At 43.6% G+C, this 24538-nt stretch overlaps 1 protein-coding gene across 2 annotated transcripts in view; it reads right to left on the bottom strand.

Annotated features, from left to right (window-relative positions):
• IGF2 (insulin like growth factor 2) overlaps positions 1 to 23199 on the bottom strand; it is a 33065-nt gene extending 9866 nt beyond the window's left edge. Inside the window, exons 1-2 of one of the 2 annotated variants that reach the window (XM_075566911.1) lie at positions 22851 to 23199; positions 2945 to 3107 (exon numbers count right to left, since the gene is read on the bottom strand). In XM_075566911.1, the coding sequence (XP_075423026.1) occupies positions 2945 to 3107; positions 22851 to 22949 (262 nt within the window). In that variant the 5' untranslated portion in view covers positions 22950 to 23199. Of the gene's footprint in view, positions 1 to 2944; positions 3108 to 9849; positions 10011 to 22850 lie in introns of those variants that run through there. The other variant, XM_075566912.1, reaches the window with a different exon arrangement.
• Between the last annotated feature and the right edge of the window lie 1339 nt (positions 23200 to 24538).

The following is a 24538-nucleotide window of genomic DNA, read 5'->3' as shown; positions in this document are numbered from 1 at the left end:
GACAGGCACACCAACAAAGGAGACTGGCCCTTCCACGAGCGACACAGGCCCACCAACAAAGGAGACTGGCCCTTCCATGAGCGAGACAGGCACACCAACAAAGGAGACTGGCCCTTCCACGAACGAGACAGGCCCACCAACAAAGGAGACTGGCCCTTCCATGAGCGAGGCTGCTTCTCCAGCAATCAAGACTGCATTTGAAGGTGCAGGAAAACCGGGTTTCAATCCCAGATTATTTTCAGCTTGGACATCTCCCTACTTCTTACGCGCTAAAAACTAGATTGTAAGCTTTTTACGGCAGGAAAACATGAAATGTATAGTGTTGTGACAATGCAGCTCGCAAAGCAACTTGTGGCTGCCCTCCAAATTCAGAGACAAATCGGTACGTTTATTGGGGTCACACACCCGCCCTTTAACCAGCGAGACATGACTGGCCTGTTGGGGCCATACAGATTTCCTGCATGCTTCTATCTTTCTCAAGACGTGTGAAGTAAGTATCCTGCCGATTTCCTTTCAGCATCCGATCCTTGTCCCTCTTTTACCTCAAAACATCCTCCCTCCCCCCCCCCCCTCTTACCAAATCAATCAAACCGAGTTAAAGGGGAATTAGAAGTAAACAATCCCCCTCCCCACCTCTACTCTCCACTGGAATGCGGGAAGCAACAAAGAGGGTCTTTGTGGGGCCTGGCGCACTGAGCCGCTGTCCCCCATTCTGCCTCCTGCCTGGGTTCTCCTTTTCTCCCCTGCCAGCATTATGGAGGAGGACACACAGGGTAGGAATGTGCACAGTCAGCACAAGCTGCACAGAACAAACTCTTATCAGCTGTTCAGAGAGAGAGAGAGAAAACTTAGCTCTGCTTCCCAAGGTTCTGCATCTCATACATCCATAGCTGTCAAGGCATAGGGGCCCACATAAGTGAGACTGAAAAGACCTGGAACACTTAAATTACAATTTTATTTGAAGGAAAAAAAGGGGGGGAAAACCCCTGTGACTTCAAAGAGTGAGAGCCTGTTGAAATGTAAGGGGTCACTTGCCAAAGCCTCTGCTTCAAAACGGGCACAATACTGGTTTCAAAAACGGAAATCGTCTGTAGGCAACAGCCTCTTCAACAGGATATTTACTTTAATTATACGAGCAAGTGACGATTGCACATGCAGTGGATCGCCCCCTGTATCTCATTTACACCAGTTGTGTTGTTGGTTTGTGACTATGTCACGTTATTTTGGCTTCCTAGCTCGTTGTCAGACAAATGCCCAGAGCCAGGAGTTCCATTTTTGGACTCTACCTTCGTCCGATCGCAATGTCTCCAACCTAGCCCTGACGTCAGCATGAGATTCGAGTCCAGTGCCAATTCTCAATTTCCCATAGAAATGCAGAACCAGAATGCACTGGGATTAACCTCTTCACCACCACTTGCAATGATTTGCTGACTTCTCTGGCAACAAAGTGGTTAGGTTTTCACAGTATCTGGTGACAGACCCAGGCTGAAGAAACTAAAATTACACTAGGAGCAGTTGGTTGACGACATTTAATATGCCTATATTTTCTATACACTGTATTGGTATTCGGAACAAAGCTCTATCCTGGATCTCATCCTACCTCTCCCATCGTACTTTCAGTGTCTCTTCTGCTAACACCTCCTCCTCCTCTATCGATCTCTCTGTGGGGGTACCCCAGGGCTCTGTCCTGGGACCTCTTCTCTTTTCTCTGTATACACTCTCTCTAGGTGACCTAATAACATCTTTTGGGTTTAATTATCACCTCTATGCTGACGACACACAAATATACTTTTCAACACCTGACCGTACACCTGCTGTACAAACCAAAGTTTCTGAATGTCTCTGCTATATCATCCTGGATGGCCCTCCGTCGCCTTAAACTCAACATGGCTAAAACAGAGCTCCTCATACTTCCTCCCAAACCTGGCCCTACTACCTCCTTCCACATTACTGTTGGAACTACCATCATTCACCCAGTAGCCCAAGCACGCTGCCTAGGGGTCACGTTCGACTCCTTTCTCACATTCGCCCCTCACATTCAAAACATTTCTAAAACCTTTCGCTTTTTCCTCCGCAATATAACAAAGATACGTCCTTTCCTCTGTTGCTCGACTGCTAAAACTCTGACTCAGGCCCTTATTCTCTCCCGTCTTGATTACTGTAACCTCCTGCTGTCCGGCCTTCCTGCCTCTCACCTGTCTCCCCTACAATCTATCCTAAACGCTGCTGCCAGAATCACTCTACTCTTTCCTAGATCTGTCTCAGCATCTCCCCTCATGAAATCCCTCTCCTGGCTTCCGATCAAATCCCGCATCTCACACTCCATTCTTCTCCTCACTTTTAAAGCTTTACACTCTTCTGCCCCTCCTTACATCTCTGCCCTAATTTCTCGTTATGCACCATCCAGACTCTTGCGTTCTTCTCAAGGATATCTTCTTTCTACCCCCTTTATATCTAAAGCCCTCTCCCGCCTTAAACCTTTTTCACTGACTGCCCCACACCTCTGGAATGCCCTTCCCCTCAGTACCCGACTTGCACCCTCTCTATCCACCTTTAAGACCCACCTTAAGACACACTTGCTTAAAGAAGCATATGAATAGCACTGTGGATATTCTGAACACATGATACATAAGCTTGGCCCCCTGCAGACGCACTTACCAGAACTCCCTCCTACTGTCTCTGTACGTTCTCCCTACCTACCAATTAGACTGTAAGCTCCTCGGGGCAGGGACTCCTCTTCCTTAATGTTACTTCTATGTCTAAAGCACTTATTCCCATGATCTGTTATTTATATTATCTGTTATTTATTTGATTACCCCATGTATTACTACTGTGAAGCGCTATGTACATTAATGGCGCTATATAAATAAAGACATACAATACAATACAATATGTGTTAAATGTATTAACACTTAACTGATCAGAGATAGATAGTTTGACTTACTAAAATAGAAGCCCCTGTCTCCGCAGACAAACTGTAGCGTGTCGACCAGCTCCCCTCCGCATAGGGTCTCTGCCGTCCCGTACGCTTTAGCAGAGTCCAGTGTGTACGCCAGGAAGGCGAAGGCAAGCAGAAGAAGATGCCATGTAACTGACATTTTTGGCAGCTGGAGAGAGAGAGAGAAAAAAATATATACGTTTAGTGAGGGCAGCTCAGTCACTTATTAAAACTTCATGTACAAATATCTAGACATGCACCTGTATTTGGCAGGTGTTCAAAGAACTCTTCTGCTGCATGATAGATACAGAGAGGGACAAGGAGACTGGGCAATCAAAGAAGGGGTGTTTAAGGGACAGAGACAGAAAAGTGACAGCTATCTGGAGAGAGGACATGCAATGCAGTGGTTTGGTATTCTGTAATTTGTGACAAATTGGTTACCCTAAACCCCTAAATCACAGTGGCACATGTCTTCTGTCACCAAATAGAGTTGATATCTTTTGGAGTCAGAGATCCCATAAGTGAGACTTACAGACCCAAGTTAGAATACAGAACCAAAAAGATTAGAACCAAAGCAACTATGGAGCAGCACTGCTTTGTAAATATGGCCCTGATACACATTGCTTGGTAAATATCATGCTTTATGGACCATTTACTTGAATGGGGCCGTAAAAGTATCTTCCATATTTGGCAGCTGAAGAGAGAGCACAGAAGGTGTCTTAATATGGAGTAGCACCACTTGGCAAATAAGAAGGTACTTATTTTTATTAATGTAATCAATTCTTCAGCGAAACGACTTTATCTCCGTTTGCTTTGGGCGCTAAGAGAAAGATTGTAAGATAATTAAGTCTGTTTCATTCTGCCAGCACTTATTTATATACTGGCAGCACCATATAAAATAATATTATTCCTAATGGAATAATTGGCTAAGAGGGTTCCAGCTCCCGGTTTGCAGTGCCTAGAAATCTGTTTTACCAGCAACTCCATCTTAATCCACTCGCTTGCCTCCTGATCCCAATCACTAACCAACCAGAGAGAAATGTAACTCGCGCCAATCAGCAATTCTATAAATATTCTTAGACAATTCAAATCTTTTCAAGTACTTGATGCTACTTACTTAAACATTTACATTGTAACATGCTTTAAAATCTGGCCAGTCAAACTTCTGGAGGCATTTTTACACGGAGAGTATTCAGGGTCACACTGCGAACCTTTGAAGTGGGTTATCCCACGTACCAGGATACATTATTATTTTTTTTTTTTTTTAAAAACACTTAAAAATATAATTGGCTCCCTTAGAAAGATTCAATCAGCTTTATTATAACGAATGGACTTTTTTTGCACCGTTAGAAATTAATGTTACCGTTGTCTCTGGTGAGTTCCAGATTAGTACCTGTTCGACTAATGATGGCTTTGTAATTACCATTAAAAAAAAAATGCCAACAACTATTCACCTCTAGTTTTAAGTTCTGATAAATATTCGTAATATTATTAATTATAATCAACGCCCAGAACATGAAATATAGATTCTTAAAAGTTTAAAAAAAAAAATATATTGAAAAAATAAAATAAGGAAGTCTAAATCGGCTCAATGTAACCGATTAACCTATTTCCAGTATCGGGAGCTCTGGCACTTCAGGAGACACCCCATGACGCGTGAGTGATCACATGATGCGCCGGGGCCCTCGATGGCGTAAATGAGGGTGGAAGAGCTTCACCAGAACGGTCCGTCTGATTAACCCCTTAAAAAACCCTGGACTGTCAAAATCGCCTCTGTCGCACCTGGGCCCAACCAGGTACTCTAAAGGTTAAACATGTTGCTGTCCTTATTAAACATGTCGATGCCATTCGTTCAATAAGTTAAAAGGAGGCGATTGATACCTTTTTTTATTTTTTTTTTAGACATGACAAAAAAACAACATTAATGGTGTACTGCTTTTATCGTCTTCATTCCTCAATGGGCATCTGATAAAGAAAACGCATACATCTCCTCGTCTTTTCTTTAGAGTGGAGCAAACTAAATTGAATGTCACCCTTTCGCCACCACGCATCAAAGCCAGCGGTGGACTTCCAAATTTACCGCCCCCAGGCACTTTTGCCTGTGTCTGCCGCCCTCCTTCCTGCCGCCCCCAAATTTTACCGCCTTAGGCCCGGGCCGAATAGGAAATCAGACACTGATTAAAGCGCTCCAACTAAAAATGGAGAAACAAAATGCACCATATTTTTACAGCAAAAACAATTCCAGTGTATGCGATAGGACCGTTTTCTTTAATAAGATGTTTACCAAAGAAAGAAACGTGGGAAGGGTGTTTATGCAGGGAAAAATCTGATTGCTAATTATTGGAGTCAGGAAGGAATTTATTTTTCCCCTTGGGAGATGATATTTCACTGGGGGTTTTTGTTTGCCTTCCTCTGGATCAATAATACAGATATAAGATAAGTATCTGTCGTCTACATTTGGCACGGGTTTTTTCAACCTCATACTATGTAACTATGTAAATCTGATGCAGAGTTTATAGCCCAAGTTTGCAGCCAGGAGACATGGCTACATAGTCACTCAGAGCCCTCTTTCAGATGAATGGAAACAAATAAATGTCTCATTATCTGATAGGCCATCCTGATCGGGTGAAAGAAAAAAAATATAAGTTACAATACTACAAATACTACAAATACCTAAATAAAACGGGAAAGAATCTCTACTAAATATTCATAACAACAACAACAACAACTTTATTTCATATAGTGGTTTTCTCCCACTGGGGAATCAAAGCATTTCACAGTGACCATATAGAGGACGTACACACCGCACTAGCGGGAGCAGAGCCCGTATAAAAGGAATTGGAAAAGGGACGGGCCTACCCGCTATTGTAACCCACAATAACATCTGCTACTTCTGTAGCATGCGAAATGTATCACTATACATAGAATGAGGCGGGGGCTGTACCTGAACCAAAAGAGAGTTTACAATCTGTGTTTGGCGCCTGAGGCACAGGGAGTTCAAATGGACTTGCCCAGGGTCACACGGAGGGGACACCGGAATTCGGACAGGGCTCCACGGTTTCAAAGTAAACATCACTGTTGTCAGAGTCAGTGCCTTTACTCACTGAGCCACTCCATTGTTTTCTAATAAACAATCATTCTTTTTCTCTCTCTTTAAACTGGGCTGCAATGCAATTTGTTGCTGAACCTACTGCCAGCAAAGGCATTAACCTCCCCCGCTCCCCCATCTCCAGACACAATGGCAGTGCACCGTATGGCCCCAGGAGTCAGACAGGAGTTCTGTTGGCCAATAGAAAGTCACGACATCATCTGGCTTCTTATTGGTGACCCCCACAACCATATTATTGTGAGAAACTGGCCCCCCAAAAAATACAAATGTCTAAAGGAACTAGGTCGGGAAGCTGCAGATCAGTTCCAGTGGGATCTCCCAGTTCAGGTCAATTTAAAATTTAAAAAAATACAATTAGATTGTAAGCTCCCCGGAGCAGGGACTCCTCTTCCAAAATGTTACTTTTATGTCTGAAGCCCTTATTCCCAGTGGTCGACAAATCACCAAAAAATCTACTCGCCGAACAAAAAAATCTACTCGCCACCTAGTACCACACGTGTGCTACTTGGGCCAATAGGAGCTCGCCACGATGTTAAATCCACTCGCCCGGGGCATGCAAATGTATAGGTTTGTCGACCACTGCTTATTCCCATGATCTGTTATTTGTATTATTTGTTATTTATATGATTGTCACGTGTATTAGTAATGTGAAGCGCTATGTACACTAATGGCGCTATATAAATAAAGACATACATACAGTACATACAAGTAGGGGGGAGGAGGGGGAGGGGATTGCTGCTTAATTATGCACATGATCTGAAGGCAGTAAAACCACAGTTCCCAATAAGAGAAAACAACAAAACCATTTAATTCAAGATAATTTAATAAAAGAAGAATTAGAAAAAGACAGTATGCAGATGTTTCTTAAAAGGCAACATCTGCAAAAAATAGTTTTTTTTAAAATAGGGTATGCACCTTTAAGCAGTTAGAACTATTACTCAGTTCTCAGTAGAAGTGAATAACTGCAGGTTTAAATAAACAGAACCTCATCCCACTGGGGCGGCAGGCCTAAAATTATTTCCTTGAATCAATATCGGTGATGCAAATGTATTTTTTTTTTTTTTTTTAAAGAATCCATGGAGGATTTTGCAATAATGTATGTGTTTCGGATAACAACATGGAAATAAAGCAATTTAAAAAAATGTTGCTTAGGCAGATCAAAATATATTATTCTTGTACAAATGATATTACCTGGCAGGGCACAAAACATGCCTAAATACAGTGTAGTCGATGAAAGTACCCGGCATATCTGCTTGGGAATTGTAAGTAATATACGGAGATTTATAAATAATTACATTTGTTAGTTTCTTAATGATGAAAAAAATGAAGTATTTATATTCTAATGTTGTTGGGTAAAGTATATTTTTGGTTTTTCGATCAGGGCAAAAAACATACAAATCAGTTGTCATTGTTGATGTCTTACTGTATGTGATGTCATTAGTGATGTCAACAGCAAATGAGGGGGGGGGGGGGCAGTTAAGGTTGCAAGTCACCTCAATATCGAAATTTCCAGACCTTTGAAGGGTTTGCCAACACATCTTAACTACACTTTAACAAAAGTTTTTTTCAATTGAAATATATATATATATATATCTCATCTGTCTGTGTGTATGGTGTGTCTGTATAGATTGTAAGCTCATCTGGGCAGGCAATGTGTCTGTACAGTACTGTAAATGCTGCATACCACACACTATACAGTACTGTAATTCTGAAGCACTTTGAGTCCCACTGGGAGAAAAATGTTATATGAAATACAGTTATTAGTATATGTGTGGTAATAAAAGAGCCGGTGCGTCTGTCTGGTAGAGCCATAGCTCAAAGACCATGAAACATAGACATAGATATATCAGAATCCTGATGAATTTGGATAAAATCAGTGCCGTTTTGAAAGGTTTACTTCCGCCATCTTGATTGAAACAGACAAAAACCTGCTCCTTGACCTCAGGAACCATCATGCAAAATGTGGTTACGATATCTTAAGAGGTGTCCAAACGCGTAGCGAACAGGCGGACAACTTTCCAAAATATATAGTAGATACAAAGTAATGTGATTAATTAGCCTGCTTTTGATTTTTAGTGTGTTTATAGTCATTTTTGCTCAAATAAATAAATATATATTTTTTTACATCATTCAAACCTGAATAGGTTATGAACCGTGTTCTTTTTAGTCCGATCCCCCCCATGTTCTTGAGATAATTACCAGTGTAATTGCTGGTGTCTCGGCTCCAATTAGGGAGATCAAAATGGCCGCCAAATCCCACGGGCCAATAGAAAGTTGCAACGTCATGCGAGAGATGATAAATCGGGACTTTCCTATTGGATGACTGCGGGGCACCATCTTTAAAAATCCAGGCAGTAAATCCAGCACCTAAAACGGTAAGTATCTCGGGAACTGCAGGCCCACCCCCACCCCCACATCCCCCAGCTAAAGATAACGCGGTTGAGCTGCCAGGAACACCCCACTTCAAATTCGGTAACACAGATATGTAAAAACGCACGGGATCGCGGCTTCAAGATGTGATTAGTGCACGGAGCACAGTAAACAATGCCAAGCCAGACATTCGTAAAAAAAACAAATAATCTTAATTATAACCTCAAGTAAAAACAGTTTGTCACAGACCCTCTTAAACGGAGTTATAAGTCGACACTAATCACAGCAACTGTGGAATAACTGCTGCATTCCTTGTTATGAGCTTGTAATTAGTAGCAGGTATTTATCTAAAATTATCATAATATCAAAATTTAGCATAGGTTGAACTTGATGGACACATGTCGGTTTTCAAGCTCATCGACTATGTAACCATGTAACTATGTATTGTTTATTGCATGAGCTTTATTATTTAGCTATTTGCGGGCCGGCTACTTAGCCTAAAATTGGCGAACTTATCGTCAACTATAAAACAGACGTTCGAATGAGCGACAAGGTGTTGCACGCAAGAGGGTTTAGGGGCCTGGACAGGATTCTATGCTCCCATTACAAATTAATAGATTAGGCCAAGAACCGCATAACATCACAGCTCACGCAGACGGTAGCGGTGGAGCATTACATCAAGGTGGCCAGGATGCAGCGCTTCAGGAGACTCTCTAAGCCCCCCTCTCACCAACCTGACATGATTCATGCTTGTGGCTCAGATAATTACAATCATCAAATCCTGTCACAGGGGAAGGAGGGACGATCCTTTTTTTCCGCATGCACATTGTTATTCCTGCAATTATTTAATTGCTCAGTTTCAGATGATTTTAGAAGAAGAAGAAAAAACAGCATCGCCTCTTGATTTTGTTTTCGCTCTCTCCAAAACTATTAGGTATTTAAATCACACCAGTACATGAAACCATAATGAACCAGGAAACTGACCTAAAAAAAAAAAAAGGGGCATAGTGTGCTAATGGCATTGGGGTCATGTCTGGGTGATCGTTGCCTTTTTAACACATATCATGTCATATCATGAAATCATGTTTGTAAACACGGGGAGAGGAGACTTGGGAGGGGTTGGATTTTCTTTGGCTGCACCCTTTTGCCTGATGTTACCGTGTTTGGCAAGATATTGCACAGGCAATGCCGCCCCCCCACCGTAAGGGCCCTATGATAAGGACGTAGTGGGATAAAGGTAAACAAAAACACATGACAAACACTCCCCCATTCAGAATTAGAACGTGATGATTATCACACTGTTGAAGTTGTGTGATGAGGTAGCAGCTGTAGTAAACCGCCTACTATATACACAGGCGGATAGGATCTGCTGACAGGGCCGGCTTGTAACTTGGCGGGGCTCGGGGCTAGGTGAGTGTGCTGGGACTCTTACCTTCTCTTCGGCATCTCCTCGTTGTCACGTTGTCATGGCAATCACAGCGACGTCGCTCTCAGAAGATGCAGGAGGAGGAGCCGATGAGAAGGTAAGAGGTGCTTACAGAGGACCCACACTATCTCGCGGCAATCAGTTTAAAAGTTGTGGGGAAGAGTGCGAGGTTCGGTGCGACTGCACCGACGGAACCGCCATGACGTCTGCCCTGGACCTGCATACAAAGTAGGTCCTGTCATACATGCTATATTACATCCTTTAGCAAATACAGCTCAACCCCCTTATACCGCTGTGCTTGGGGTCCAAAGAATCGCATCGCGTTATAAGCGGATCGCGTTAGAAATAATGTACAACTGTATGCATTGTACAATAAAAGTATTTAAGACACCAATAATCGTGTTGTAAAGTATTCGTAAATACGGAAATTGGGAGCCACGCTTGCATCGCGTTATAAGCGGATTCGCGTTGTAACAGGGTTGAGCTATAATTATATGTACACACACACACACACACACACACACATATATATATATATATACACACATATATATATACAAACACACACACATATATATATATACATATACCCACACACACACACACACATACACACACACACACAAAATCCTGAGTCAGGTTCATGCCAGCTCTGGCCTGTTTATTTATTTGACACATGAAACATGACCTCCAAGAGATGCAGAAGCCGATATGTGTATTGCTCAGAAAAACAAGTATTTTGCAAGCAGCCCAATATAATTATCTCCCGTAACCCTTTTGCTGCCAGAGAAGCCAGCCTCCTAAGAGCATCCTCTCCCAAAATCCAACTGTTGCTGCTGTGTTTTGCAGAGTGTAATTGCCCTCCTTAAACAAACGCAATCATACTTAAAGTAATCATGTGGCTGTTGTTGCTCCTTTTTGGAAATTAAAAGGTTTTTTTTTTTTATTCCCCCTCTGGCCCTTTGAATAGGGAGGCGCTGAATTAAGTGTTTACTCAACCTCCCGACCACCACCCCTGATAGAGCCAATAAAGAGAGGTGGCTTTGCCTGCGCAAACTCCTGATAAGCACATAGGGCTCTATGTATCAGGGAAAAATGATCTTGTCGCCAACCCGCGGTAAAATATACTCAAGGCAGACCGCCTACGTAATAATCTGGCTCACGCCATTTTTGGCGACATCTGCGCCGAAATGAGGGATTGGTGGAGCAAGTGGGAAGAGTTACAGCTGCATATTGGCGCCCGTCTACGTATTAAGGATTGTGCGACTCGCACAACATTTCTTAATGGTTTTCTGTCGCCTTAAAAGGTGGCGCGGGTTTCTTTCTTTTTAACGCCGTGTGCGGCAACAGTAGAAATACACTTCATAATGTCGCATGTCAGACTTTTGTGGACAACCGCGCCTGCGCACACGTACTTCTTGATACAGAGAGCCCGTAGTGGTATCGCTCAGCAGGGATCGTGCCAGGAGGAAATGAAGCCAGCCTCCGCTCGCCTGTTTACAAACTCGCCTCATTCAAAAACCTGGGTTCTTGGCCCCTCTGGCAAGAAATGGGTTTAGTGAAAAAAAAAAAAAAAAGGTTTCCTAAAAGTTATAACCGCGCCCAGCTGGGAAGGAGGATGACATCAGCGACGCACGTCCTGTAACGCGGTTATTAGGATTAAAACGCTAGGTCATTTACAGATTAATGGCAATTAGTGTAGAAGGGAGAAAACACCCCCCCACCGAGACACAGGAAAAAAAGCAGGGCCTGATAGCCAGGGAAAAAAAGGTCTGACGTCAAATCTTGCTTAATTGCATGGGTCCTCTTTTAAGTGGTGTTTTTCTAAATATATATGTATATATATATATATATATATATTTATTTTTTTTAAATTGTGTAACAAGCTTTTAATTGGGGGAAAAAAAGGAGTGTTCTTTATACACAGGTGAATGTGATGGGAAGCTGCCTCTTTCCTGGTTCCCAGCATGCTTCGTGACTGCAGTGTAACTGGCGGCGGCCTCCCCCCCTCCTCACACACTTTTCCATCTAACATGGCAACAGTTCTGCAGCCCCTAATGTCAACCTGCCTCGTGGCGGAGGAAACTGGCAGGTTCTGTAAGTGGTTAATATAGTGTAATTTGTACACTTAAACCTGTTAAGGTGCAATGATCCCGATGTGTTTGGTCTGGGATGGAGACAAAAAAATATATGGTGTTATGGAATTGTGACACGGTGAATGAGCGTAAACACATTTAACCTCTTTAGCGCCAGAGGTGCGTTATATTTGCTTGTTGTGTGCAGGCCTCTCCATAGTCAGGAGACATTCAGTACTTTCCTCATTTGAAATCATGTCTATTCTTGCCACAAAATTATTTTAGCCTCACAGGATCTAAGGCAGGAGCGGCCAACTCCAGTCCTCCAGGGCCACCAACAGGTCACAGTCCTCCAGGGCCACCAACAGGTCAGGTTTTAAGGATATCCATGCTTTCAGCACCTGAGCCACCTGTGCTGAAGCAGGGCTATCCTTGAAACCTGCCCTGTTGGTGGCCCTTGAGGACTGGAGTTGGCCGCCCCTGATGGAAGGGATTTATTTACTGCAGCTCAGACAGACGTTATCCACGGTCAGCAATGTTAACACTCGATAATGACCATCACAAGCTGGTAACACAAAAGTAACACTTATATTAGTTGATGAAATGACACCCTCCCCCCCCCCCCCCCTTAGGCCTAGACTTGCAAAACAGTGCCAAACATCAGTGCACCTTAAGTCACTTCATATGCTAGGGTTTACAATCTCAAAATCTGGATGTTATTTAGTAGTTCCTGCCCTTTCTTGTATCTATTCTCTTAAACTTTTATTTTTTATGCTTTGATTGCATTTGCCCCTCCTCCCCCCCCCCCCCCCCAATATGTCTGCGAATTACAATGTAATCAGTCTTTGAAAACTTCTGAGAATCATCACATAGGGGCTGATCCTATAAGTGCCGAAGCGGCCGTTTTCAGACGAGATTCCCCAATCGGCCATATAGGATCAGCCCCTATACGCCATGTAAACTATCGCAGGGTAACCGGGATCACTGGAATGCCTTCGCAGGTAATATACAGGCTCCCCGTCAGCGCCAGCGTTCAGACTGAAGCTTAGAAAGGCTGGTTAAAAGCTTGGTGTGTGCATTTCGAACCCCCATTGGGTGGCCTGCTGTGTTTTGGTGCAAGGGTGGCTAAAGAGTTGGCTACTCTGCAACGTAGCTAAATGTCGCAGCGCACTGCTGCTTTAAGTTCGATTATGACATCGGAGTTCTGTGAAAGGGCTATGAGGTCGTGGCTTTGCTACAGTGTAAGGCCAGATCTGGATTGCTCCTATAGATGTGAGTGTCCTGCAGCCAGTCTGTACATTAGGGACAGTGTACAGGAGGGGATGTGAGGTGAGGCAGCCAGCAATCTATCTGATCCCAGCTGTTTGCGCAGAGAACTTTACACTTCAAACAGCCTGCCAGGGAGGGGTTACCAGGATCAGCTCCATATAAACACACAGGCCCTGCCGTCCATCCTCTCGTTAACGCTTTAGGAGGCTTCTGAAAACCTGAATCTCTCTCATGCGTCCACGCACTACTCGTAAGTCTCACTTCACGGGATGAAGTCTCATTTACTCTTAGTCTCGCTCACTTGTGTTCTTGGAATGCAGTCTCCCTCACTGCGAACACCGTCTCAGTCGCACGCATCCCTGGCAAGCCGGTGTCACCCTCTGCCAAGGCGGCCTAGCTTATTTGCACCATTGGAAGGCAGCCTCACTCCCAACATTAGACTTCAAATGCACCACCCCCATCGAAATACCATCTCAAATACCTGCGTCCCCCCCCTCATGCCTGCGGTGTCTGTGCAGCTGTTCTCCATACCTCTGTAGCCCTTGGTTCTCTTCCTCTCTGCACAGCTGCCTACACCCCTCAAAAGCTGCAGAGACTCCGGATTCTGTGCCCCTGGAAGCCTCTTCCGTTCCCTCTGCTCCCCCAGTGATCCCATCTGACCCCACAGCCTTCCGAACCCCCTGCCTTTTTATCATTGAAGCCGTCCCATCCTGCAGTCAGACTGTGTCTGCCCCCCCCCCCCTATCATCACAATCATTGAAGTGACAACAGGTGTAAGGGCCATGGGGTGTGAAATGGGTTATGGTATAACCTTTGGGGAGACTCAAGAGTCCAAAAGGGGCTTTGGTTGCATTGAACATCAACGGGAGCAGAGTCCCGCAGCCCAGCAATGAGGTGTAGAACGGGGCAGGAAACGCAGCCTAAAAGTAGAGATAGGTCAGCAGGTGAGATATTGTAAGCTCTGTATGAGCAGATAATTCCTTCCTATTGTCCGTTTGTCTACACTTACGTGCACTCTTATTGTAGTATAATGTTATGGCCCTCCCTCCACACATTGTACTGCGCTACGGAATGTGTTGGTGCCATACAAATAAAATAATAATCATTGGAAGATTGTGCCGTGCTGTACATAGAATTAAAGAAGCACAATGAAAACACCTGTACTTATGTCTTCACAATTACATTTGCCTTTCAGACGGCTTTTTGGAGCTGCGATGGAGGTTAACTACAGCAGGGCTGGCCAACTCCAGCCCTCAAGAGCTACCGACACGTCAAGTTTTCAGGATATCCCTGCTTCAGCACAGGTGGCTCAATCAGAGACTCGGTCTGCAACTGCACCACCTGTGCTGGAGTAGGGATAGCCTGAAAACCTGATCTGTTGGTGGCCCTAGAGGACTGGAGTTGGTCAACCCCTGGCCTACAGAGTCATTAACTGCCGCTCACTGCCCACGAGACGTACAAAGCAGTGGCTGTTGGGTAGGCAGGGTATTAAATGAGACTCAGAGGAAGCTGATGAGGGGCGGGGGGGGGGGGGGGAGAAAGAGCACACTTTTTACACAACGAAAATAAAAAAATCTCCACAAACAGGATTGCCACAAGCCGTAATTAGTCTGAACTAGCAAGCGGTCTGTAACATGGATGTGTACACGGGCGCGCCAGTCTGCCCGTATCTTTCCTGCAGCAAGAATAACGTGCACATGGTGCCCACGTGTTCACGCCTCACGGGGCTTGTAAACCCAATTGGGTTTGCTGACCCCCTCGGGCGGTGAAAGGGTTAACCAAAGCATGGCGTTGCATGGAATGCCGCATCTCTTACACTGCCTAGCACGCGTGACACACGGAAGGCAGTAGGTTTACGTGGCCGAGTGCAACAGCATTATTTCCAATACCAGAGACGTGAAGGATAAGCGCGGTGCCAGAGCCAGGAGTTGCAAGGCCCCTTCTGGCAAAGGAAAGGGCCAAGGAGCGGACACTTTGGTACTTATATTGGAGATGCAATGAAGGGAAATCCTTGTGAGGGATGGGTGGGTGTGTATTCATTAAACTGGGAGCACATTGACCTTTAGCGGGAGTTTCTGTGCGATAGCGCCCTGAGTAGCGCAGTTGCATTTTAAGGAATAACCCCTGCAGCCTTGCAACAGCTCCACTGTCTTGTTGAACATGTGTGCCATATTTTAAGATATGTTTCCTGCTTGGCTCCTCAACACTAAAAGGGTTTAAGATCTGACTCCCCCCCCAAAAAAAAGAAACCCACAAACCATTCTTTTAAAGTCTGACAACCAAAAGTGAGACTCAATATGATATTAGTGGAGGGTTTCACAAGGAGTGACCTGGGTAAAAAAATGAGAAATAGAAGCACTTTGCATCAGGAGGTGTCCTTTGAATTTGGGAAATCCCTCCCAATTAATTAGTATTGAAAATGTTAATGGGGGTAATTCTACATACGCCGAAGCAGCCGTGCTCATCGGTCGAAAGTCCCAGATTCGGCGTATGTAGAAAAAGACCCTTAGTGGGAAACCGTCAATTTGCATTTCATGTTTCTAAAGTGAGTTTTGCAGAAGAGAACAGCAACAAAGACCCGACTGCTTGATACAAAGTGGAGGAAAATGGCAGCAACATACACATACATTCATCCTATCGCTCCATATAACCCCTGCTATTGATCCATATAACCGCTGCCTATAACACCTCCCATTGCTCCATATAACTGCTCCCTATAACTCCTATTGCTCCCTATAAACTCCTCCCTATACAGTAGCTCCTATTGCTCTACATAACTGCTCTCTCCAGCTCCTAAATCCTCCCTATAAAATCTTCGAGTTGCTCTACATAGTCACTCCCAACCTCCTCCTAATTTGCCATGTAACCCCTCCCAATAAGCATGGAAAAGGCAAAGCACGTTCATGGCAGTAACAGAGCACAGGTGACAGAGCATCAACTAGTCTCAAAGAAGGCCGGTGTGAGAACCTGCCTTCACGTCCACTGGTGTCCATACGCAGATCTTTAACTCCTAAACTAATGCAAACTTCCTAGCGGCCCTCCCTCTGTATTCCTAGACTCAATCCGGATCAAATCACACACACCGCCTGTGTTTTATTTTAAATACACGGCTAGGCGAGAGAAAGAGAGAGAGAGCTTAAAGGTGTAGAGCGAAGAAACGGGAGAGTCAGCAACATCTGCTCGCTCGCTGCTACTCCTGCATGTTAAAAAGTTCCCTCATATGCCCCCTTATTCCCTGTTGCTCAACAATGCAGAAGCCTTTCCAACTCTGCTCTCTCTCTCTGCTACTCCAAACAATTACTGCAGAGAGAAAGCAACTGGGAGAGAAAGAGGGGGAAAAAAGAATGAAATAAGCAAACAACAGACTTTGCAGTGGGCGCCGTGCCAGCGGTTAACTCTCAGTCCTGGCCGCGCTCGCTTGTTTTGCCTCAATATTCTCTCCTCTGGGACATTAGTATGATGAAGGTTTTTTTTTTTTTGGTTTCTCTTCCCTGTCCAATTCCCCCCCCCCCATCCCCTTCCAGACTCTTGCACTCTCTCTGTCCCTTCCCCCTGTATGCAAAAGGACGCACAGTGCCTTCTAAAGTAACACAAGCAGAACCAATCTGGAATTATGCACTTAAAAAGTAGCAAGCGATGTCTTAACCCTGCAACTACTAGCGAGTTTGGTTCCACAGGCCCTTATTAACCTGCAGCGCCCATAACTCGGTGAATGCAGCCTATTCTACTATTCCCCTGCGTGTATCAGGGGCAGAAGAGCGAGGAATTTGGGTGAGAAGAGCGGGCAGACAGGTGACACAGAGCAAAGAGTCACTTTGTGAAGGAGCAGAGATGACAGACAGACGGTTGTGGCAGTGATAAGTCACATTGAAAAGCACAGAGACAGGACAAATACAGTGACGAAACATACAGTGTTGGACTATAGAAATTCAATAAAAAACGTATATATCCCAAACTCCTTCATCCTTTGGAGTCAGGAAGTGTCCTGTCTTGGATTTGTGATGCCATTTTTGATACTGAAAGTGTCAGAAGCTGTGGGGCATAAAGATTCCTCTGGTCTCTGCCTCTTCTGGAACAGCAACAGCTTGGCCCTCTTTTTCCCCAGTGTCCCAAACTACAGCATCTAGGGAGGGATTTAGGAGAGGTTTGTGCTGTTACAGGAGAAGCCGAACTCGCAGTGAGGAATCTCAGCAGAACGCACCCTCTCTGAGACCTTGTGTCACAAATCCAGGTCATCTGTTTCCTGACCACAGAGAGAAGTTTGCCCCATATATCTTCGGTTTCTTTTACAGTGGTTATTTAGTCATCTGCTAGAGAGGGATAGTTGTATATAATTTTATCATGGAGGGATACATAGTGATCCCTCATACTTTAGCATCCAATGAACACCTGGACGGGGGGGGGGGGGGGGTTATAAAATACTTACACTAATCTGCACTTTACATCGATCACCAATAAATAATCCCAGCCATGCACTTTTATACACACACACACACACGTGTGAAGACAGACTTCTGTTTTTTGCCCAAAAAGTTCTGTTTTATGGGGGGGGGGAGGGGGGTGTACAATCGTTTGAAACATTGATAAAGTGTTGAACATTTTATACAGATCTCCAGCCAGAGAGATTAACGCCACATCAGGTCACTCAATATGCTGTGAAAAGGCTTCCCTGTGTCCGAGAAGGGATCAGCGCCATTCAAATGAATGGGATCAACATCTTCTGACACAGGGAAGCCGTTTCATAGCATATTGAGAGTGACCTGATGTGGCGTGAATCTCTCTGGCTAGTGATCTGTATGAAATGTTCAACACTTTATCACTGTTTCAGGCAAGCGATTGTACACTTTCATGTGATTGCAAGCAGATAACAACAAAATAAGAGTTGAATATAGGTTGAAGCGTTTACTTTTTGGGGATGCGTGATACAAAAAACTTCTACATTTTTTCTCCCCATAAAACAGAAGTCTGTCTTCACACCTACAGGAATATATATATATAATGGTTGACAAATCACCAAAAAATCTACTCGCCACCTAGTACCAAACGTGTGCTGCTTGGGCCAATATTTACTCGCCCGGGGGTTAAATCCACTCGCCCGGGGCGAGCAAATGTATAGGTTTGTCGAACACTGTATATATGTATATATATATATATATATGTATATATATATATATATATATATATATATGTATATATATATATATATATATATATATATATATATATGTATATGTATATATGTATATATATATGTATATATATATATATATATATATATATATGTATATATATGTATATATATATATATGTATATATATATATGTATATATATATATATATATATATATATACATATATATATACACATACAGTAGGGCCCCGCTCATACGGCGAGTTCCGTTACAGGCCGCCGTCGCCGTAAAGCGGGGCCCTGCAGTACTGTATCTTTGAAAACAGAGAATGCAGAGCTGTAACCCGACTGTTTCGCTAACAAATGGCATCTGACAAGGAGTTGCGCAGGCGCTAAAACTGTTGCTTAGTGACAGCCGGATACTCGGCTGCTGAGCGCGTCATGCCGAAAATCGCCGGAAAAACGGAACAAGCACCGAACCTAATGAATATGGGTATACATTGGGAAACGCCGTATGAGCGGAACGCTGTAAAGCAGAGCGCCATAAAGCGGGGCCCTACTGTATATACATATATATATATAATATATATACACACACATACACACGTGCATGGCGGGGATTATTTATTGGTGATCGATGTAAAGAGCAGATTAGTGTAAGTATTTGAAACCTTTATTCTCGGTGTTCATTGGATGATGAAGTATGGGGACTCACTGTATCCCTCCATGATAACATTTATACAACTCCCCCTCTCGAGCAGAAGACCACATAGCAAGTATGAAAGAAAGAGACGATAGAATGGTATTAAGCCTCTCAGAGCAGGGACCTCATCACCTGTTTCACTAGGTTTTTAAAGTGTGTGTGTATATATGTGTATATATATATATATATATATATGTGTATATATATATATATATGTGTATATATATATATATATATATATTATGTTTTGTCCCCCCCCCCCACATAATTCTCCACTACTATATAAAACAAAAAAGATAGCGATTTATATCTTCATTTTCAAACACTTCCTAGACAGTGTTTGGAAGGAGTGGTTCAGTGAGTAAAGACACTGACTGACACTGAGATTGCTGCAGGGGAGCCTGGTTCAATTCCCGGTGTCAGCTCTTTGTGACCTTGGGCAAGTCACTTTATCTCCCTGTGCCTCAGGCACCAAAAACATAGATTGTAAGCTCTACGGGGCAGAGACCTGTGCCTGCAAAATGTCTCTGTAAAGCGCTGCGTACAATTAGCAGCGCTATACAAGAACATGCTAAAAAAAAAAAAAAAAAAAATTTTAAATAACATTACTGCTTCAGATTCTTCTAATTTTTTTTTTTAAAGACATTCAGCTGCAAAATGTAATCAATGAGAGCCCTGCCATGAGTTCACCGTCTGTATGAGAAGCAGAGCGGTGTGCTAGGAATCGTTGAGTCAGCAGTTTGTTGGAGAAAGTGTGCGTGCTTTACCTGTGACACTTTAAACGGTAACAAGCATGCTCTGCGAGGCACGTCACAAGGGCTTAAAAACACCATACAAAGCAGCACTTCAAAGGGCAGCGAAAACAAGTACTTTCCTAGAAATGAATTAGCTGAGGAGGCCCTGAATAGTGAATACACACACACACAGACTCTCAGATCAGCTGCAGTTCAAGTTACATTCTGCCTCAGGGGTGCAGACAGAGTTAAAGCAGCAGTTCACTTCCAGGGGAAAAAAGAGGGGTGGCATTTTTTCCCCTACCTGACTGATAAAAATGACTATGCTGCAGTGTATAATGATTCTGCGTATCTATATACTGTACCTACTCCTGAAATATAATGACGTGTAAGGGTCCCAATTAATGTCTGTGTTTATATATGATGTGCCCACAAGGGATTTTTATTTGCTATATACAGAACTGTGCTCTCAACATACATGTACACGCACACACACGTGCAATATTTATGTTTTTGTGGTGGAGCGGAGTTATGAACCTTTTTTACAGATCAACAAGAATGTCTGAAACTGTTGGTAATACGGCTTAAATAGTGTGTGTCAACCTTCGCAATGCTACATTACATGTACTCAGTGTCGACTTATAGTGCTTACATCAAATACTACTTTTCTATCATCTTCGTCCAACATTGCACAGCTTTCCCACGCTAATCCCGCAGAACGAACTCCTAACAGCACAACAACTAATATTACTAAACCTAGAACCGATAATACACCCAGGTGCCAACAAAAAAAAAGCAAAAAACGAAGAATCCCCCAAATATTAGAAACAATACACAAAAGTATATAAAAAGGATCTTGGAACACACTACTTTATTATGGGCTCGTACGCTGCAGAGATCAGAGCACCAGAAGCCGGCTTTAGAATAATTACTATGGCAGCCATTTTTAAAAGTCACTGCAAAAAAAAAAAAAAAGTTTTTTTTACATCAATATTTTTCTGCTGGAGAAATAGGAAATCAGGTTGGCTATAAGTCACATATATATATATATATATATATATATATATATATATATATATATATATATATATATGTATATATATATATATATATATATATATATATATATATGCAAATACAACTGTATGCTCATCTGCATGTCTTAGGCAGGTCTGCAACCCCGCCTTTCCCCATTATCACCCAGCATACAGCACTTCCACTGCAGCAAGGGATTCTGGGAAATGACATGCAAATGAGCACACAGTGTCACTTTTTGCCTCAAAAAACATTTTTAACATGGTTCCCTATAGGCTTAAGCTTATATATATATATAGATTTTTTGTTCCCCTCTCTCTAATGAGGTTTCTTAATTCACTGCCCCAGGAGAATGTTTTTTTTTTTTACATACATACACACAGTATTTATTTTTAATTTTTTTAGGAAAGCACAGAAAATCAGTTTCAATTGTCTCCTGTAACTCCAACGCCCTCTGGTGGAAAACTGTGGGATTTTGTTAAATTCTTTCTCCCCCTTTTTTTTTTTTTTAATTTCACCGAAACGCCTGCAAGGTTTGCTAGCACCTTCCCTGCGAATTCTCACACAGAGACCGGGAAATGACGCACCGTTACTGTCAACAGTTAGGCAGGAGTTAATTGCACCACTTATTAGATTGAAAACTATTCGGGGCAGGGGCTCCTTTGCCTAATGTAACTGATGTGTGAAGTGCTTATTCCCATTCAGTGTTCTGTATTATGTCCCGTGTATTACTGCAGTGAAGCGCGATGTACAGGGATGGCGCTAATTAAATAAAGATATACATACTCATTTTATTTCTAAAAATGTTTTACCAGGAAGTAATACATTGAGAGTTACCTCTCGTTTTCAAGTATGTCCTGGGCACAGAGTTTAGATGACAAATAATACATGGTTCCAAATATATAGTTACATAGTGAACAAGGTTATACATTATATACAAGACATTGCATGCACAGTTAAGATAATATATATTATTGCCATCGCAGAGGGAGCAAAGTTAAGACAACGTAAACTTTGCTCACATACCCTGATAGCTGCCGGCTCACCCAGTGAAAGTACTGAGAGTGCAGCCAGTATCCTAACTCCCGGATTGTCCTCCTGCAGTGGGAAGCAGCCGAGAAGCTGGAATGAATGGGAGCCTGCATGCGGCAGTGCGCCGATCGCCGGCTGATGGATAACCCTCGTAGCAGAAAAGGGGTCAGCAGCACAGAAAGGGGGCAGCAGCATTTGTAGTTGTTATTTATATGATTGTCACGTGTATTACTGCTGTGAAGCGCTATGTACATTTATGGCGCTATTTAAATAAAGACATGCCTAGAAAGGGGGACCTTTAACGGAGCAAAAAGGGGCAGAAGGACCGAGACGCGGAGCAGGGACAGTCACAATGAGGAGGAGAGGACACGCACTACTTCATAGTGGGACTTTGTTTCAACATCTGCTTCCCCATCTACCTTTTTCCATGTTAAACTCCTTTGAACAGAAATCGCCGAACCTATTGCTGTGGGTTACATGTTGCCATTCCAGCCATTATTATCACTGCCCTGTACCAGCTCGGGTTACACTGTAACCTTCCTGTGGTTGTTTTTAACTACATCAGAAACAGAAGAAGCTGAAGGCAGATTCAGCACCTCTACAGCATGCACAACGGTTCGGGCTGCACACCTCTGCCCTGCACACCTCTGCCTCTGCAGACCTCTGCCTCTGCAGACCTCTGCCCTGTACACCCCTGACTCTGCCCTGCACACTTCTCTGCACTGCACACCTCTGCCCTGCACGCCTCTGCCCTGCACACCTCTGCCTCTGCAGACCTCTGCCCTGCACACCCCTGACTCTGCCCTGCACACCTCTCTGCACTGCACACCTCTGCCCTGCACGCCTCTGCCCTGCACACCTCTGCCTCTGCCCTGCACACCTCTCCCTCTGCCCTGCACACTTCTGCCTCTGCCCTGCACACCTCTCCCTCAGCCCTGCACACCTCTCCCTCAGCCCTGCACACCTCTCCCTCAGCCCTGCACACCTTCCTGGCTACTGACCCCTTTTAACAATCACACGGCGCTTACCTGTACACTCCTGCTGCCCCCATGCCGGCAGACCTGGGGTGCTGTGCTTGTCTCCACGCTGCTGCTGCTGCTGCTGTTCTTGCACCTTAGCTGTTCCATTTCTGTACTTGGTTCTATTACAAAATCAGGCTTTTAGCTCCTCTAGAGTCCAAATGATTCAGTTTTCCTCTCTCACTTATGGTCTTCTAATAGCCCCCCAAAGCCGGATAAGAGTGTGTTTGCTTCCCCCCCACGTTGTGTGTAAGTTTGGATGGATGTGAGACAGAGACGAGGTGGGGGATTGGATGCCTTTTAAAGTCTTGTCTCACCCAAGCTGGGATATTGTTCTCTGCTGCTCCAATCCTAAGGAGACAGGCTGAGAAGGCAGCCTGCTCTTTCTTTTATACACCCTGCCTCCCCCCCTCTGCTGCTCCAGTGGGCATGTCCTGCTGCATCCACTCCCCTTTCCCCCCCACCACTCCCCCCCAAAAAGAAGAAAGTTTTAATAAAGATCACATAAAATAAAGGACTTAGCTTTGTTTGCAAAGCAGTTGTTTTGGTGATTGAAGACAAATACTAATGTAGCTACAAGGACTAAGGGTCAAAGTTTTTTTGTTTTTTCCCCCCCCTGTTTTAGAGGAAAAGTTTTTGAAGGTGTTTTTGTTTGTTTGTGTGTAAGGTAGGACATAAAAACAAATATGGAGAAGTTATTTTAAAACCTCTTTGCGTAAACACCCGGTATTTAAAAAGGATCCGTTTCAGCACAGTACTGGTGCTGAAGAATATGGGAGAGAAACGGGGTCTGATGGACCCTACAGAATGTGCAGGAAAGCACACTGAAGTTGGGTTACCATCCGATTTATAGCAGATGCCCCTTGACTTTACCGCATGATAACCTAACTCCTCTGACCTCTTATCTTTTTGTGTTACTAGAAAAGTTGTTACAAAAAAAAAAAAAAAAATCTAAGAAAATGTAAAAAAAAGTTTTAGAAATATTTTCTGGTAATAATATCCAGTGCCGTACTCTGTATTATATATTTGCTTTTTAAAAAAATGAGTATTTGTCTTCAGTTTTCTGAGAATCTGCGTGTTAATCGCCAGTGAAACCAGAAGTTCTCGCAGCGGAGAATTCGGATGTATTGGTATCGTTCCTTCCGAGAGATAGATGACAGTAGGCATCCCTGGACCGCCACGACAAGACAAAGAAATCAAGGTAGGAACTCGAAAAAAAGGGTTGTATGTATTCAGTGGTCGACGTCTTCAAAACATAAGTGATACAGCGGCCAGCTTAAATAAAAAAAAAGGATGTACGCTTATTATATAATGGGGCAAAGCAATTGGAACTGTCATTTAAAGTTTCTTAAACAAGATTGAGGCTTCATAAATGGGCAAGCGGCTTTATAAATTAATCGTTAATAATAATAACAGCATGTTGTTGTGTAGCGCTGCGAGTTATACGTTGCGCTTTACAGAGACATTTTGCAGGCACAGGTCCCTGCCCCGTGGAGCTTACAATCTGTTTTTGGTACCTGAGGCACAGGGAGATAAAGTGACTTGCCCAAGGTCACAAAGAGCCGACACCGGGAATTGAACCAGGCTCCCCTGCTTGACACTGAGTGCCAGTCAGTGTCTTTACTCACTGAGCCGCTCCTCCCAAAAATAACAAGGTTTTTAATACAAATGCAGTAGTATTCTGGGAGTGAACATAA

Source organism: Ascaphus truei, chromosome 12 (genome assembly GCF_040206685.1).
Source record: "Ascaphus truei isolate aAscTru1 chromosome 12, aAscTru1.hap1, whole genome shotgun sequence".
Classification (NCBI taxonomy): Eukaryota; Metazoa; Chordata; class Amphibia; order Anura; family Ascaphidae; genus Ascaphus; species Ascaphus truei.
This window is presented reverse-complemented; position numbering and strand designations above follow the sequence as displayed.